An 18,261-nucleotide genomic window follows, 5' to 3' on the forward strand; every position below is an offset into this window, starting at 1 on the left:
TTAATAAAATGTGACTCAATTTAACATTAGATTCTGACACTTGTTGTATTGTGAAGGCTGTGGTCACGGTGGTTTGATTAAATTATTCATATGAACAGCAGGGTGGTGTGGTAACCATGACACTGTGAGCCTGCTCTGGAGTCTGTCACATGAATGATTGGATGTCATTGCCTGTGCAGAGTTAAGCCTTCCCCTTAAATACTAACTCAGGAACAAATATACATAGAATGTGACATGTAAGCTTAATTTTTCTGCAGCACAAATTCAACACCAGATTTGTTTAAACTGGGGATTTATTAAATAATACCGCTGTGCTCACAATTACAAAATGCCTGGAATAAACCATTTCTGTGAGTTGGAAAATAAAAAGCAGGCAGTGTGTTTGTCTTTTAACAAGACAAGCTCTGACTCACAGAACATGAAGTTCACAAACCAAGTATGTCTACTCTTGTTCTTAAAAGAGAAAGTCAAATGGCAAATAACTTTTCAAAAGCTGCAAATACACTGAAATTGGAATACATACTTACAGCAACCCATCTGTTACAATGGAAACAACATTTTAGGCCAAGAGACCTTAAGTTTATCAAGGTCTTGCATCCTAATTAGCTCCTTACAGCTATGGCTGGTTTATTGCAATCTTTGTGAAAGTCCAAGTGATGCAAATTACAAATTCTTCTAAAACCTTGTCCCAAAAAGTAGTTGTTGTGGACACCACTGTGAAGAAATTTTTTGTTTCCTTGGTGTTCTAAAATGTCACAGAAATAAAAAATAATACTGATTAAAATGGTAAAATAAATATTTCAACATCATCTTCTTGCTTAGCTTTACACACAGAATTTCTGACCACTTTTGCAAGTCACTGTAAAAAAATCTAGCCATGCTGGGCATGAGTTACCATGTCTGGTATGTGTACCATACTGTTTTATCTAATGCAGGAAGAATGTTTCCTCCACAAAGTGGCAGCAGAATATAATTGAATCAGCTCCGGAAAAGCCAGTTGAAGTTTTCCCAGATCACAGATCTGATCTCTGTCAAAGTCATTGACCTTTTCTGCTCTTCAGTCACTGAATTTTACTTGATCTTTAGAAAATGATTGTACATGCTCTAAAAGCAAAATTGGCATCTAAAACATATCCTGACACTTGTGAGTCAGGTAAATATTACCCATATAACTTAAGGAAAGGCTACATCAAGTGTAAGGACATTTTAAAAATGCAAATCACATCAGAACATAACTTTGACTGGGCATAGCACCAAACAAAAGCACATTGTACGGTATAAAGGGATCAAAGCAACATGTAAAGAAATATTCGGTTTGCTGATTGTACAGGCAGCGTTACACTGAGCATGTGCATCACTGTTTCATAATTTTGTGGTGGAATGACCTGTACTATTTATGTCACTGCTACATTGTTGCCACGGTGATCAAGTGCCTCAAAAAAAGGTACAAAACATTTAAAGTGGTAATATCAAAACACCTCACATTCAGGTACTGTAAATTACACTACAACAAGCCTCTTGCATAAAAATGTGACTGTACAGTATCTTTAAATATAAAAGCTTCTTTTCACATTTCACAAGCAGATGCAGGCCATGCAACAGACTGCTTCTTATGCACAGAAAAAAAAATCAAGCCAGATCATGCCTCAAAGTCGCTCACACCCCTTTATCATCAACAATCTCCTCCTTAAGCTGTTGTTGGTGGCACTCAGAGAATATAAAAAGATTAAAAGACACTGAATCCCATCGTCACTTGGCTCTACAGCCAGTGGGAAATGTACTAAAAGGTTGGAGGAAGTTGTACCATGTAGCCACTTTTTCTCCCTGACAGTAAAGAGAGTGGATAGACGATGCTTAGTCATATTGGTATCCCTCCATCACAACCATCACCAACCCCCACCTGCAGGCATTAATAGATCTCAGGCCATGGGTAGTCTAAGGATTCAGAATAACACTGGCAGTGTCCTCTTTCTCTCTGCGCTGAAAGGTGGCGTGAGCCTGCTCCAGATCCTCTATCACTGCCAACAGCCGAGCAGCAACACTCTGACCTGACTTCATCAGCTGAACGTTACATTTGGCGCCATCTACGAGACAAAAATATAGAATATTTTAACTTTATATTGAACAGAATTCAGAAGATACTATAACAGCATACACATAAAAAAAAATACTTATACAATTATCTTTTAGCCTCACCTGGGTGAACATCAGAGTTTCTCTTTTCCTTATTGTCTGACATCTGCTCACCATCTGGCATCTCCACATATTGTTTCCTGCAGCATCAGTCATAATCTTATCATATTATCATTGCCTCCTTTATAATCATTGCCGTGACAGATAAAAGTGGGATTCACTGTGAAGCCAGGAAGCAACACAGACCTGTGTTGCAACATAGACCTCTAGTGTACAGTTTGTGAGCTGCACCCAGGCTCATGGTGTTGGCAGACACTGACCTGAGTTTATCTCTGCCCTGAAGAAGTTGCTTGTAAATCATTTGCGTCTCTACGTCAGGATCCAGTGGATCACTCCAGTCACCCAGAGTCACAGCTGAGTGGGTTCTGCTGCAGCCTGTAACTGAGATTCAGCCTTGATTGAACAGTAGTGGCCCACACAGGAAACAGACTTCAAATGGACAACTGGCACATTTTACATAATATTCAGTATGAATGTCCCTTGTGGCAGTCAACCCACAAATTCCATAGTGAAGATATATCATATAAATGATGATCAATAAGTTTATATTCACAGCAGTTGGAAAAAATGTAATAACGTGTAGCTCTATTTAAGTGCTCACAGGTCATTGTTGTCATCACAGCTTCTTCTAAATGAAGCAATAAAAACATGGTAGCAACAAACTGCCAGGGTTTGACAATTTAACATAGATCATCCTGAACTTATTCACTGTGCAAAGCCCGACACAATTTACCTATAAGGAGTGGAAGTAAAAGGAATAATATCATGAGCCAATCCACCATGTTGATAACCTATGCTGCTTATACTCTAGGATTCTGTTAATTCTTGATAATCCTTCTGGTGTCTTGGGTTTATTTCAGCATATTTTCATATATTCTCCTGAATGATTCAGAGAAAATGGGTCGGTAATCGCACCACATCCTGAGTCCTCAGTTGAAGCTTGTGCAGCATTAGAAGTAATAACAGTGGGATTACCAGCACGGTCCACCTGCAGGCAGCAGGTCCACTTGCCGCTGCGATGAGCTCCTGGGTGGAAAGAGGGCAGGATGCACTCATTGTAGATGCTGACTTTCCTGATCGCAGACAGCCACTGGTTCAGCTCATTCACATTCTGTTTGAACCATGAGTGTAGTGGCCAAAAATAGAAAAAAATGTAATAGTTAAATAAAATAATGTAGTTTGTTAGTATTTCATTTCGTCTTAGCTTTGATCCAAGAACACTGTAAAATCTGGCAAACTGAAAAAGGTCCTGCACTTTGTTGGTGACCAGCTGGTGTTGGTACCTACGCACCTTGCACTGGACGTACATGGTGTGCAGCTGCCCGTCGTTGTCCTGCGTGATGACCTGCATTACATTCTGCTGCTGAAAGGCATTTTCATCCACCCTCTCCACAGCACACACACACTGAATAGGGATTGAAGAGCGCACCTGCAACAATTTAGCCACAAATCACAATGCAAATTAACACACATCCACATGCCAGTAATGATGTATCATACTTTTGCCTGAGGCAATTTTCACTATGGTTTAAGCTAAATAAAGCTGACGTTTGATCACAGAGCAAATTAATGAATCTCCGTCTGCTATAGAAATATTTTGCACACATTAAGCTACGAGAAAGGAAGTGAAGATGAGATCACTGTGGCAGCAAAGGCTACTTTTAAGTGTAAATCAGCCACTTCCGATGGGAGCTCGCCTCTCTGAGACTAGAGTGCTCCAACACGGAGGAAAGGGGCCAGGACATTGTCTGAAATCTGATTTGCAAAGTTAGCATGAATATCCACAGCATTCAATTAACCCTCGCTTTTATTCCAGTCACACAAAGCAGGAGACTCGCTCAAAGAGAGCCTTTTAGTTGGTGAGATTGGGCTGCTCTCCCTCTTTCTCTTACAGTCTCTGGATGGTAAATGAGAGGAGATCATTATCACGAGGTTAGGCACCACATGGTAATAACACTAATGATGATCTCACAAGAGGATCAACCCAAATACATTAAAGCAAGCTGGGGATCACCAACATGTTTTCTCACTGAAAGAGCCATGATGATAAATTTCTATGAAAGGGTACACACAGAATAATTCATCATAAAATGGCAAATGTGCCTCTAAAAATTAATCATTCACATTCACGTGACTTTGATCTAGGAGATGAATAATTATCATGATTATTATTGATATTTGATCCAGATTTCACAGTTGGAGCCAGATCAAAGTACCATGTTTTGTGAAATGATGGAGAAACAAAACATCAAACAGTCGCTGGCCATCAAAACAGCTGGTTGCTAGTAAAGCTTTAACTTAAGAAACATATGTTGGTGGATTACAGAACTTTTTAGCCTTCTTGTTCAATACCAACCTGCCAATCAGAGGTCTTGGCATAAGACAGTGTCTCACTGGTCAACCAGAAGTAGCGTTTCTTAAAAGCAAAGCGGGAGAGGAGTTGTGGCCCCTCTGCTTTGTGTTTGTGGAGGTATCCCTCCTTAACTGTCACTGAAGGCATGATGACAGCTCTCTGAGGCACCTCAGATGCTGCAAGGAGAAGGGGATACAGGTGAAAAGGAAAAATGTAGCTGTGAAACAGAGGGGCATATGCATCCTGTCAGACACAAGGTGGTGCTGTGTCAGTAAATAAGACGCACACATATAAATGTTTAAAGTTAAGAACATGTCTTTATTTTCAGCATTCTTGTTGGTGGCACCTGAATTTCCATCCATCGCAACAAGGGCACCTTGAAAGAAAAATAACAAATCTGCAAAACTAATCCACCCAAAGAGCGCTAAATGTCAGTGGCCTTTTAAGAAATAAGAGTGGGTGCAATGTGAAGAATGAGGCTGAAACATGATATATCAGAAAGAGAACATGTTTCACAGCAGCCTCATTGACACAACAGTAAGAAGGCAGCCAAGACATGTTGGGTAACCAGTCTGGCATGTACAGGGGCATGCAGTTTCTCAGCACCCTGCCAGCTCATTAAACAATGTCATCTATTTTCTAGACTTCAAGTTTGCTATGAATATTTCACCACAGAGCAAACTGTAGTACCTCATTTAATCCTGATGTTAGCTGGGAGGTGCCACACAGGTGGCAGATAGCCAGTGGCTGGTTAGCTAAACAGCATGACTTCTGGACTTGGCTTTAGATAACTAGTTTAGTGTCCAGTCTCATCAGACTTACCACTATCATGATCTATGTCGATCAACTTGTCCAGGAAGTCTTTGACAGAAGCCACACTGCGAAGGATGATGGGATGAAGAGGTGCCATCCACTGCTCCTTTCCATGGCCCAGCTGAAGCCCCAAGTTGCCGACACTTTGTAGTGCCTGGCGACAATAAAGACACAATATTTGCTCTTGACTTGCACCTTTCATCATGTCAAATTTCCACTCACTGACAGCAGATCTCAAAGTCAAAGATCAAAAGGGGCCCTGAGGCCTAGCATGCTGTGAGGCCCTTTGTCCAGCCCACACCTGGCCCATGGTGAGGCGGAAGTCCCTCTCTATGCCCCTCTCTGATGCTCAGCTTTGAACCGTAGTCTGGTTGCAGCACATGCAGAGGTAAAAATAGCCTGTTGCTGTTTTTGTAGAAGACTGATGGGAGCAGCGTTTCAGCACCATGGACAGCAGCATGTGGGAGGGGAATGAGATTTCACTTCTATGTGGCCTGTATTTTTAATCATATTAATGATAGTTCACTCCCTGGTTTTACTGGCATCCCTTACCAGTGGCACAAACATACTTTGGTCACTGGAGTCTGTTCTAATTTCATCTATTCCCCTATGATGTGAGGCAATATTGTTCTAATTTTATTTCATTCTGTGTGGTTCCTGAATCCATTAGGCTCATTTGTATTATCTTGAGTTGTCATAAATTGTCTTGTTACTTGGATTTGTCTGATAACATACAAAAAGGGTACTTTAAAGATAATAATGTGAGTATTATAGGAATTTCTTTTATATGTTTCATAAAACTTCTGACTGCTTAACAGCAGACAGCATGCAGTCTCACCACCAAGACACCCACCCTTTTACTGTTTGTTTCTGCCTTACCTAAGTGTGATGTCTGGACATGAATAAATTATCAATAATAGCATCTGTGTGCATGTCTGTGTTTCGACTCGTACCTTTGCCAATAGTAACAGTGTTCTGCTTGTCCGTGTGTCAGCATGCTGGTCTCTCAGCTGGAAAAGTTTAGGTGTGAGTATAGCAGGAGCAAAAAAACGCAGGAAGAAGAATCCACTGATGGCCAGGTACTTCACATCCTGTTAATGTTGTGGTGAAAAGATATTCACTGAATTATGGACAGCTTCCCTAAAAACACTCTGGAAATTAAAATTCCAAATCCTACAAATAAATTGAATCTTTTTTGAGGAGGTGTTTACAGCTTCTTTTCTAAGTGCCTGCCTCCAGACTAACCTCATTCTCCGGTTCGGTAAATTGCTCCTCTACTCTCTTGTGTAGCTGTTTGAAGGCCACTCTCATGACAGGAGGACACTGATCGACTGAACTCACGATGGATTCAATGATGCTGGTTAAATAACTCTGCAGCATCTCCACACTGCTGTCGCGTACCTCTGCCTCAGACACCGCACCCTTAAATGAAATACGTCTTCAGAGAGAAAGATAGCATAAGTAAACCACTAAATCAATGCACTGCAGGCAAATACATATTCCAAAAAAAAAAAAACTGTAATATTTGGATTTATCTAAATTGTGTATATATCAGATTCATCTCAATTTACTTATCAAGTATACTTCAATCTATTCAGTCATTGCATATAAGAGGAAGGTATTTCAGAAACTGGACTGATGAAGACAGACACTGAGTGCTGTACTGAAAATGCCCGATAGGTTATATTGACACAACCCACAAATAAGATGAGGATAGGCAGATCTACTGCAGATGCAGGGGATGTTAGATCTTGGATCTCCCTCCATGTCAGGGATAGATACACGTCTCAAGGGTCTCATGGCAGTTGCCAAGCAACAACCCTCCCCCCTTTTTACATTTTACATTTTTTTCCTAGATTTTCTCACAAATATATCTTTCTCTCAGGGGTAAAGTCTATTTTAAAAATGGACAGTTTGCTCTGACTGTTTTCCAGTTTCACCATTTCAAGACTCAAAACTCACTCGCTCAAAATGTTATTTTCAATTACAGCATTTATAGCATAAGCATGAGCCAATCCTGAACTATTTTTAGGTTGAAATGTGATATTGCTATGGCATTGTGAACCAGCAGAATGTTTTATGGCTGTTTTACCTTGTGCGGTTCAAGTCAATCTTACATGGGTCCAGCTCAATGTACTTTCTCTCATCAAAGATGCGATTGATGATGGGTTTCAATACCTCATGCAGATACAGCATGCCAACAGCCTGACAGCAAAACAATGCCATATTTTGAAGATATTTAATTCACATCTTTGGTACAAGAATGGGCTCAGAAATGTAAAAATCTTAATAATGCAGAGAGCAAACAATGAAGAGTAAGGGTCAATGTGCATTTAATATAAGTAGAAAATGCAGTTAGAAACATGGACAATATGGATTAGTAATCATTAACAGGCAAATTATTTCTCAGTAAAGAGAGATAAATAATCAACTTACATCCCCCTTAAAACTAAAAAAAAAAAGACTATTTAGCTTACCTTCATGAACTGCTCCATGGCCTTGGAGGCGAGTGAGTTTGATCGAAATAAAGTGTTTGGATCAGCTAAAAGAACAAAAAATAAAAGCTTAATATGATACAAATACAAATACAATATATTGAATGTTTGCAGTGATAATACAGCTCAGATTTTAGAGAACATTAAACTGCAGCATCTATAACTCCTCTTTTATGCTGTTTGTGATGTAAATCATGGAAAAACAATGGATGGTGTGTATATATACAGCTCCTGGAAAAAAACTTAAGAAACTACTGCCATTTATTCCTAAATCTGTATCTCTGAGCATTACTACCAAAAATTGAATTCCTATGCAAGATAATCTCAAACAACAAACAAACAAAATTACTGTTTGGCAGAGGGTTAAAACAACTTTAACCGAAAGGGATGACCCCAAACTCGTCACTCAAGAACCAGAGGCGGACATCAAGTGAATATCAAACACAGTGGCAAGCTGAGACTGAGGTGAAGTTCATGACAAGAACAGTTGGAAACAGACTCCTACAGGCAAAACTCACCTTAATCGGTGAGAAGCAAAGCCCTCAGGCTGAGGGTTGAAAATGACCTCAATTTGGACATGTAGGTGCCTTGTCACAGTGGTCAACCCCTAAAAATCACATTAGCCTCCTTCTTTATGAGGATTCTGACAGTTTCTCAGTCTTACATTTAGAGGATGCTGCAAGATGACCCATTTGATTCATCACACAATCACTAAGTTGTCACTTGGGGGGTGGGGGTCGCGAACACCAACGTATGTTATCTTGGGGGTTGCAGTTCAAAAGGTTTGAGAACCCCTGTTCTACTGGACTGAAGAAGACTGGAGTATGGTCATCTCTGGAGTCAATTTTCAGCTTTGCCCAACACCTAGTGGTTTTAGGGTTAGATGGCGACCTGGCCGGGCCTACAATGCACAGTGTATTACACTGACTCTTAAATATAGAGGAGGGTCAGCAAAGCTGGAATCTGGCAGATGTGTCTTTGTAAAGGATACATTAACAAAGCCATATACAAGATTATCCTAAGAAAACATTTACTTCCTTATGTTACGTCTGTTCTCCCCAACTCAGAGGATTACAGCAGGACAATCCTCCACGCCACACAACCAGGGGAATCAAGGTCTGGAGGATCACCACATCAAGAGCCTGTCATGGTCACCTCAATCTCTAGATCTAGATATAATTGAAAAACTAGAAACAAAGAGCATAGTGTCACAAAGGAGAGCAGCCTGACCTTGTGGCAACAGAGTGATGATAGTAAAATACCCAAAGCCACATGACTGATTAGCATGGTGCACCTATGGGGACAGCAGGACTGCTTTCATAAACCCACTGCCCACTGCTTTGTCCTCTGTGCCTAACTTTAATGTCTGGCTGCTCACAGCATCTATTCCTGATCAAGTAGTTACTGTTTGGATCATGTGGGGTTGCTATGGAGTTGCTAAGCATACTGCCCATACTTATTATTATTATCTCAGACTACACCAACAAAATCCAAAGACCAGAGCACAACTCAGTGTGAATTATCTTGGGGATATGGTGCGGAGGCAATAACATGACTAATTCCGACCGTAAGAAGCCATGAAAAGACTGTTGGGGTGAGTAAATAATTGGCATCAGGATAGAAAATATAGTGCTAGCAGGCTTTTACCACCCGCACACAATCCGTAGCTGCAGTGTTCAGAGACTTTAATGTCAACTCAGAGTTTAACAGTAGCAACCCTCAAAGGGTCTCTGGAGACGATGAAGCAATAATTTAAATTGGCATGCGCCAAACTGACAAACACTAAGATAACAGAGACTTAAGTCTTACACGCTTTATGTTTTGTGCAAGTTGTTATATGTAAAATGTTTAGAGCTTATTAATGTATGGATGTTACCTTAAAATAAACCAGAGCCATAAAATGTGGGATTGTTACACTAAGCTTGGTGAGCATATTAAATTCTAAGTTTCTTTCTTTTAAGTCTGGTGGCTCAGACTAACAGAATTATTTTCATCCTGATTTCATTTATCTCTTACTGGTGTGGTTGACCTCCCGGGTGTTAAGATAATCAAGGAATGGCACCACCAGGCCTTGTCCCAAGTAGATCTTCACCAGAGTCATTGCAACATCCTGCCTGCTTTCAACTGTGGTCACCTCCTCCAGCATGGTCAGGGCGCTGCTGTCCTCCACCTGTTGAGAAGTGGACTCAGGTCATGTGCTAGGAATTAGTGTATCTTTGGATAGCAGATGGAGAAATGTAATGTATTGTGCAGACTCTTGGCACGATGATGGTGAATAAGTGAATATCCGTAATGAGGACGAGCTGCGATGCTGACCTCTGCGGGGGAGATTACCGACTCAACCAGAAGGTCGATGAGAGGCTGATAGTACATGGACGGCAAGATCCGATCCTCCACCAAACGCACCTTCAGACGAAGTGCTCCCAGCTTGCCACTAGAAGCAAAGGACAGTAGCATAGCACCACATGAAGTAGCATTGATCCCTTTTAAAACAGCTTGAAATACAGATATGCTTTTAATTAGTTAAAAAAAAAAACATTAAAACATTAAAAAAATGTTAAAAAAAAGTTACTCAGTCATATGAAATTTCAATTCTTAAAACAAGAGTCACACTGCTTCCTCAAACAATTACTGGTGATAGGATATTTTCAGGGGCTATTCAAACAATGCTGCCTCCTACAAAAATCTTCTAAGCTGGGGATCATTTCCTAATAAGTCTCAGAGCTTCATTTTACCAGACACTATTTTCCTGCAGTTCACCAGCTCTCTTTGTTCTGCCTCATGAAACAGATACTGCACCTGTGAATGTTCATCGAAATGCATGAAAGAGTGCGGAGGAGAGAAGCTACTTTTCTTGGGTGAATTTATAAGGAACACAGTGATTTCTATGAAAATGTATTTTAGGTTTCCAAAGGCAATTTGGTTCAGGGATATACAAATAAGCAGAGTGGCCACACTACACAACCTGGCACGTCTATAATCCTCACCCTGTCTCAACCTCATTATTTCCCAGGGGTAGCAAACGAAACCAGCTCTCTAACAGAGGTGTCTTGTGCAAACAAGCAAAAGGGATTTCCACCTGTGGAGGGAAAGAACAAACAAGGATATAATATCAGATAAGAAAAAAAAAGTAATTATATGTGCAGTGGATCAATTATTTTTAAAGCATTTATGAAATTAAATAGGCAAATCCTGACCTTTCCCAGAAAGTCATTCTTGCCCACCATGTCCCAGTCCCAGACCTCTACAGTAACAATCCCATCCTCACTCAGCTCCTCTGGATCTAACTCCAGCTCCAAGGTCTCACCCCAGTGAGGAAAACGGGTCTTCTTGATAATCTACAGCCCAACAAGAATTAATGTATAAAAAAACAAAACTAATTATTATTAAAACTAATTTTATTTAATATGTTAAACTGACTGTACATATACTATGGCTACAGTGAAACCTATATATAATCTACATGCATGTTTTCAGAGCTCACCGAGGTCTCTGCACTGTGATTGTTAAAAATAACTCTTGCAAAGGGATCAGAAGTTCCAGAAATGTCTCTCGGAGCCAAATCTCTGTGTGATACAAGAAGACGATAGAACTAATCAATAAATAAAAATGCTTATATCCTATATAAAAACCTCTCTCTCGCTCTCTCTCATTTATATATTATATGTACATATAATATACATATATGTATATATATATATATATATATATATATATATGTATATATATATATGCAAATCAAATTAGTTATTGTGGTATAGCATAGATATCAAAGCGAATCACGACCACTTGGTGTTATTCTGACTTACTTCACACCTAACACAGCGTTAAGCCCTGATCGACAAGCTCATTAGAGGCCTGACTGAGACTGAGAGATTGTAGCCTGGGATGCACAGATGGGGCAGTGAGTAGTGTAAAAGTGACAGTATGACTCAGAAGGGTGCGTGGAGGCCTGTAGACCAGTGGTGATAGGATTTCAGCTAAGAAATAGTAATTTAGTTCTGCTACAGAAACTTAACTACATATAAGATGATAACATGATACGCATTTACACATGCCATTATAGTTGATCTACCTTTCTAATCCCAAGCCTGCTGCTCTGAGGTTTGGGCCATGGATGTCCAATGCTAAATCCACATGAGCTCATTTCCCTCAAATTTGCAGAACAGTTGTCGAGTTTTGTTTTACCTGGCTTCAATAACTTTACAACGTAGACTTATCTTCCTTGTGCATTTCAGGAGCTCCAGACTGAGATGGATCTCTCCTTGGACTTCTTCATCAGGGTCAACCCTTGTCAGGTTCAGCCAGCTATCAAGACCTGATCAGACCACACAGAGAGATGTAGCCTGCTTAAGTATTTAAATTATAAGACTACAGTATACTTGACACTCTTTTTTTTCAAAACACATATAGATAGAAATCTGTTGTCAAAGTATGAATGCTATAAAACTGCTGATGACAGGTAAACAAGGACATTTATCATTTATAACCAGAAAATTCTGAATACTTTTTCATCACTTTTACACATTTTATGGTCTAATTAATTTATTAATAATTGATTGTTATCAATAAAAAAGATAAATGTAGAGTGCAGTTGCTCATATTGGAGCAAAACCTAAATTTCTGTCCTTTGCTTCTGCACACCAACCCACTGCAATTCAAATAAAGGAATAGAGAGGTGTTTGGGGTGTGAAACTGATGAATAATGTTCCATGTAACAGTTATTATTAAACATTTGGGAATTACAGACATTTTTCTAATAGTAGTTCTAATGTTCTGGTTCAAAAACAAACAAAAGAAAAATTATCTACCTAAAGCAGTGGTTCTCAACTTTTTTTAGTCACGTACGCCCAGAATAATTTGGTTACTGTTCACGATAATCCACTAAATTTAATTGGTTAATTTGATCCAATTAGAGCTTGTGTAAATGCTCACTCAGAGTCTTAAAAACATACTTTAAAAAATTTACTCTAAAATTATGTCTGATACAGGCAACATAATGAATACACCATTCTCTAGTATAATATATTCAATTTTATTTCTCATATTTTATTTTTTCCACAACCATCGAGCAACTCCTCATAACCCTCTTGGAAAATAATACCCCCTAGGTAGGAGTCACTGGTCTAAAAAAAAAAATCTTTTTCCAGAACTGGTTTCACACATTCTCCCCAATATCTGATCTGGCCTACTAATGCTACCAGTGGTTTACATCCCTGTTTTTATATTCATGAGGATTTGCTTGAAAAATAAATAGCAGAAGACACAACTACCTCCTCAATGCTGTAAAACCAATGTCATTACATTACAGAAAAAAGTATGCGAGGATACGTGGAATACTATCCAATACCCAACGACAACTAGACTAATCCTAGCAATGACATTAATCCACAACACTGTACAACAAAGAGGGAAACAGATTAAGCTGCACTTCACATCTTCTCACAAACAAGTGTTACTCACTTCTTATCAAGTCACAGCTTCAGAGATTTAATACAGATTACAAGTAAATGTCATAAATGTGAGAAAGTGAACTGTAAACATAACTGGGAAAACTACTAAAACAGATTACTTACATCTATAGATTAAATCTATGAACTTCGCTATATACCAGAAAACCCATCCACATGCCTTCATCGTAATCACTGCTGTCTGTCATGGTTAAATAACTATAAACTTTAATCTTACTGGTGTTAATAAAGAAAAACAGTTGATGTAATCCTATTGGCGTTTAACAATTAATATATATTTCACTTTCTAACTCATCTACTATAGTCTTGTGATATTTAGATTATTTAAATTCTTGAACCCTCCAGGATGATTTATTACAGTTCAGACTTGAAGTTGAGTTTTCCTCTATGATGAAATTATTCTGCAGTCATCTAATTTAATTGATAAAGAGGCTGCCTCTGTGCTGGAAACTGCACTGTCGCCCCTGGTTGTGTTCTACAAGCGTTTTAACTAAATGGACAACACTGTAAAATGTCTACACAACATACTGAATAAACAGATAGTCCAGGGAAAGGCTTCTTCAGCTCCTATTCAGCAACTTTTGTCTAGATTCTACAAAGTATTCCACAATGCCTTTCTTATTCAGTCATTCTTCATATACTTTTACAGTGCTTCTTCTTACATGCAGTGTATATATACATTTCTTTTAATGTTTATGACGACCTCTAAATATTAAGATTAACTTTGAACCAGTGTAAACTGAGAGACTGGGTAAAAATGGCAATCAACTGAGTTAAAGGTGAAAGTCCAAACACTGATCCTATTCAGATGCTTTATTTCAGACTTATTGCAGTGTTGAACTAAGACAAAATTATAAATGTATAAAGACATGCTGACTAGACTGGACCCTGATGATATGAAAAACATGTATTTTGATTTTTAGAAGCATCAAATATGAGAAAAGATATAAAGTCAAGGCCAGACTATGAGAAAAATCCTGCAAGGGAGTAAGTGACTCAGTACCAACATGAAGCAATGAATCACCAGAGTGAAGGCCATGCCAGGTGACTTTCAAAGGTATCGGTATGGAGTAAACATGCCGCCACTCCAGTGATGCTATCGCATCATAGCATATTTTAAATGCCATATGTCTGGCCAAGACATCACTGTGTGTTATGTATTTACAGTAAAGCTTTCTGTGAGAGGAGTCAATCATTTAATGGTGGGAGTCTGTTTGAAATTCACCTCTTTTCCTAGTTTTTGATGAAAAATCACATAATGTGGAGAAACTATGTTATGAAAGTCATTAATAAATGTGAGCAAATAATAATAAATGGTGTGAGAGAGTATTAAGAAACATTCCCAGACTAAAAAAAGACTAGGATTTTTGAGTTCACCATGGAAATACATGTACGTTCGACCTCTGACCAGAGCTCAGAGGTTAAACACACATGGTACTTTAGCTGCGATAAACTAATCTGGATTTGTTGTCATACCTTTAGCTTGAGATCCAATGGCTTCTTTGCTCAGTGTAATCTTACCAATAACATCATCATGCCTGTGGAAAGGGGCAAAAAAGAGATTATCAGTGGGAATCTAGAATTTGACAAAAGATACTGAATAAATTATTACATGGAGTGGCGTGAGAGGAGATAAAAAAAAAAAAATTAAATCAACCTTTAATCACTTGATCTGTGTGACCATCTGGCTGATAATGTTTGTTTATTCAAAGCTTGGAGGGATTTTTTTCCCCCAAAACATTTCAGATGAGCATAAGCTCTTAACCCAAAGATATCAATTCACAAGGCAAGTTAAACAAACTTTGAGGACTATAAATTAACTGCCAAGCTCTGCCAGTAATAGCTGAATAATCCATAAAAAAGGCATTGGATCAGTGTTACCCAATTGTGTCCTCATCCATGACATGGAACGAGAGTGAATGGAACCCCATGGGAAGGTGCAATGTGTACTCTTCACCCCAGAAAGGATTGAGATTCTTCCACACTGTAGCAGTCCTGAAAAAGATGGGTTTAACAAGTCTGCAAAGCAAACCAAACAATGTCATTCCTCATGAATGGATGAAAGATGGTGGAGGTTGAGGGCATGTCTCATATGTATCTAATTATCTGCTATGTTTATAAGACGTGGAATTCCTCTGAGGGATCATAACATAAGGCTGCATAAAAAAGAAGAAAAATCATACATCTATACACATTAAGCTAATGTCTTTTTATATGCTTAGTAGAGACGTTCTGCTGAGGGCACGTGGGGTTTTGCTTTCAGTACAACCATGACGTTCTCAAATCTCAATACATTATTTAAATGTGCTCATAACAAATCTTCTGTCAATAACAAATATCAAGTAATGAATGTTGGGAATTGATGCAAAGTCAGTAGTTCCTGAATATTTTTTTCCAATATTGCTTTAATTTCCTTCATTAACTGTTTTCTAATCCGTTACACTTAGAAAATATTCTAGAGAGTTTCAATCAAATCAATGTGATCACAGTCAGGTGTGAGAGGGAACCTTGATTCATTTATGGCATTTTCTCAGTCAAATTTTTACAGTACAACTGCAAATGCACCACAGCACATGAAAAGGAAATGTCAGTAGAATTCAGAAAATATTTTTTTATGCTCATTAGGCTGGAAAACACTGCAAAGCCATGTCTAAACAATTTGCACTTCACTTCCTTTATGAGAACACCAAACAACAATGGTGTACATGGCCAGACCGCAAGGGAAACCCACAACCATACCAGGGTGGAAGCTGTTCTGTGGAGAGGAATGGACAAAAACTCCACTAATGAAAAGCTGTTTTTCTACATATCTGCAAATGCTTCACATCCTTTAGCCCCAGTAATTTGATGTTGCTCATGACGTTTACTTTTGTGGAAATCTGGTGGTTTTTAACTTCATATTTAAGCAAAATAAAACATATGTGGCATTAACCAAGTTAATAAATTGTAAACTTTGAATGAAGAAATTTTCAAAAGGGTGCACAAACTTTCAAGCCACACTGAGAATCAGTACAGGTCATAATTCATACTGCCAAGAGGATCAGAAAAAACCCACAAGACTGTACAGTAAAAAGAGTATTGTAACTATTACTTCCACCACAATCCATCAGCCTCATCATCTATGAACATCACACTCAGTTGGCCAGTAACATTGCAAGTGCAAAGTGACTAGCGTGACTGTCTCCAGTGAATCATTGTGTTGTTTTTCATCATCATGCCAGATGGAACAATAGCCACTGAATACGCCCTCGTTTTCTGTGCTTTAGTTCTTTTACTTGAATATCTTCTTTCTATACTGAACTTTACAGTTCTGGGCAGTATTCTGCTCTCAGCTCCCAGCATTCTCCTTTCTTACAGGTGCTCCCTGATAACTGATGCATCCTCTCCATGGTTACCCAAGGGTGTTTAAAGGCCAGACCAGTATCAGGTTCTCTGATGGAGGGGCCACGCTGTGGGCACCAAAACATACACTCCACCCTGGTTACAGGTGCAGAGTAGCAGGACAGAGCAAAAAGAAAAAAAAAAACAAAACAAGTAAACAAAAAAAATAAACAAAAAAAGAACAATGCATGTACTATATATAAACTGAGAACTTGGATTGAATGCAGGATTAACCCATCTGTTGCTGCAGGTAAAGCAAAAATTTTTTCCTTGACTGTATAATTCATATAATCAGAGAAGGCTCACCTGGCAACAACTTCATTGTCAACTTTAACGATGCAGTAAGGATCACTGGTTCCAGATCTTAATATATGAAATAAAGACAGAATAAGCAGAGTGAACGTTCTTGCAGTAAATTAATATGAATTAATCCCAATGTTTTTAATTTGCTCAGGTCGATAAAAAAAACAACACATACCCACCTTACTATTTACTCAGAATGTACAGGAGACACCATACTAGAACATGTCATTTGAAATTTTGTTATCTAATTTAATGAGAAAGGATTTTTAAAATTCCGGGCATATTTTAACAAATTAAGACTTGAGTGCGGGTACATGTCATTCAGAAATTACTTACACGTCTTTGGCCGGGAGGTTCCTGCCCTCGACAATTCGAAAATAGAGAGAAGTGTTTTTGGACATTTTCACCGGAGCAAGCTATACAATCAATTTCTCGTGTCTTGCCATACGGGCTCGTATAAAAGGCGCTCTTCTCCGCCAGTGAGTTTTCTTCGTTTCATGACACCTTCAGCTCGTGACGGCGTACAGCCCACCAGTAGCGCGCGACACAGGCGCGTATCCGCTGCTCGTTAGTGCGATGACCACAGGCTACGTCGTTGAAGTTAGCTTCCGATTCCCAGCTTCAGAGTCGCAGAATGTGTAAAGGGTAATTCCACAAAATTTACAGCAATCTAGACCACAATAGACTGCTCTTGATAAAAAAAAAAAAAAAAAAAAAACTACAGCACCGAGACTCTTCAAACCTGGACTAATATATTCAGAACAACGTACAGATTCATTAAAACACAGTTTCTGATTTGTGAAACCATGTTCTATTTGTGAAAATGCAAATTAAACACGACGCAGAAGTTAGCTTCCGATTCTATTTGTGAAAATACAAGTTAGGCTTTTTATGATGTTTTTGCCATCTGGACCCCTTACACCAGGTCCTGTGGGAAAAAAACAACAACAAACAAAAAACAAACAAACAAACAAACAAACAAACAAACAAACAAACAAACAACAACAACAACAACAAACAAACAAACAAACTAGAGAATTTTTCTTAATTTGTATTCAAGGCTGCAGAGGTGTCCGACATGAATGACTACATTGCAGACATTCTGGATTGTGGCTATACTGGTATATACTGCATTCCTTCCTTGGGTAAATGTAAGTTATCAAAAAAAAAAAAAAAACAAACCAAAAAAAAAAAACGTGAGGGTGATCATTACTCAATAGGAATTATCCAAGGTGAATAAGAAAGATATATT

The 18,261-nt window shown here is 38.7% G+C and overlaps 1 protein-coding gene across 2 annotated transcripts; it reads right to left on the reverse strand.

Moving 5' to 3' along the window:
- Positions 1 to 280: 280 nt before the first annotated feature.
- On the reverse strand, positions 281 to 17,571 carry LOC121648751 (rasGAP-activating-like protein 1). 2 transcript variants are annotated; one of them, XM_041999071.1, is made up of 21 exons: positions 17,346 to 17,571; positions 17,013 to 17,069; positions 15,207 to 15,320; positions 14,802 to 14,863; positions 12,043 to 12,172; positions 11,339 to 11,420; positions 11,052 to 11,192; positions 10,842 to 10,933; positions 10,189 to 10,288; positions 9,871 to 10,024; positions 7,837 to 7,901; positions 7,452 to 7,564; positions 6,605 to 6,797; positions 6,313 to 6,450; positions 5,369 to 5,513; positions 4,550 to 4,722; positions 3,485 to 3,622; positions 3,169 to 3,304; positions 2,454 to 2,574; positions 2,197 to 2,273; positions 281 to 2,084 (listed from the first exon to the last, which is right to left on the reverse strand). In XM_041999071.1, exons 1-21 carry the CDS (start codon positions 17,408 to 17,410, stop codon positions 1,936 to 1,938), a joined length of 2,445 nt encoding a protein of 814 aa, XP_041855005.1. In that variant the 5' UTR covers positions 17,411 to 17,571; the 3' UTR covers positions 281 to 1,935. The 2 variants fall into 2 exon arrangements, with proteins under 2 accessions (XP_041855005.1, XP_041855004.1); XM_041999070.1 differs by having other exon boundaries at positions 10,171 to 10,288; positions 17,346 to 17,570.
- Between the last annotated feature and the right edge of the window lie 690 nt (positions 17,572 to 18,261).

The sequence above is a fragment of the Melanotaenia boesemani genome, chromosome 11 (assembly GCF_017639745.1).
Source record: "Melanotaenia boesemani isolate fMelBoe1 chromosome 11, fMelBoe1.pri, whole genome shotgun sequence".
Lineage (NCBI taxonomy): Eukaryota > Metazoa > Chordata > Actinopteri > Atheriniformes > Melanotaeniidae > Melanotaenia > Melanotaenia boesemani.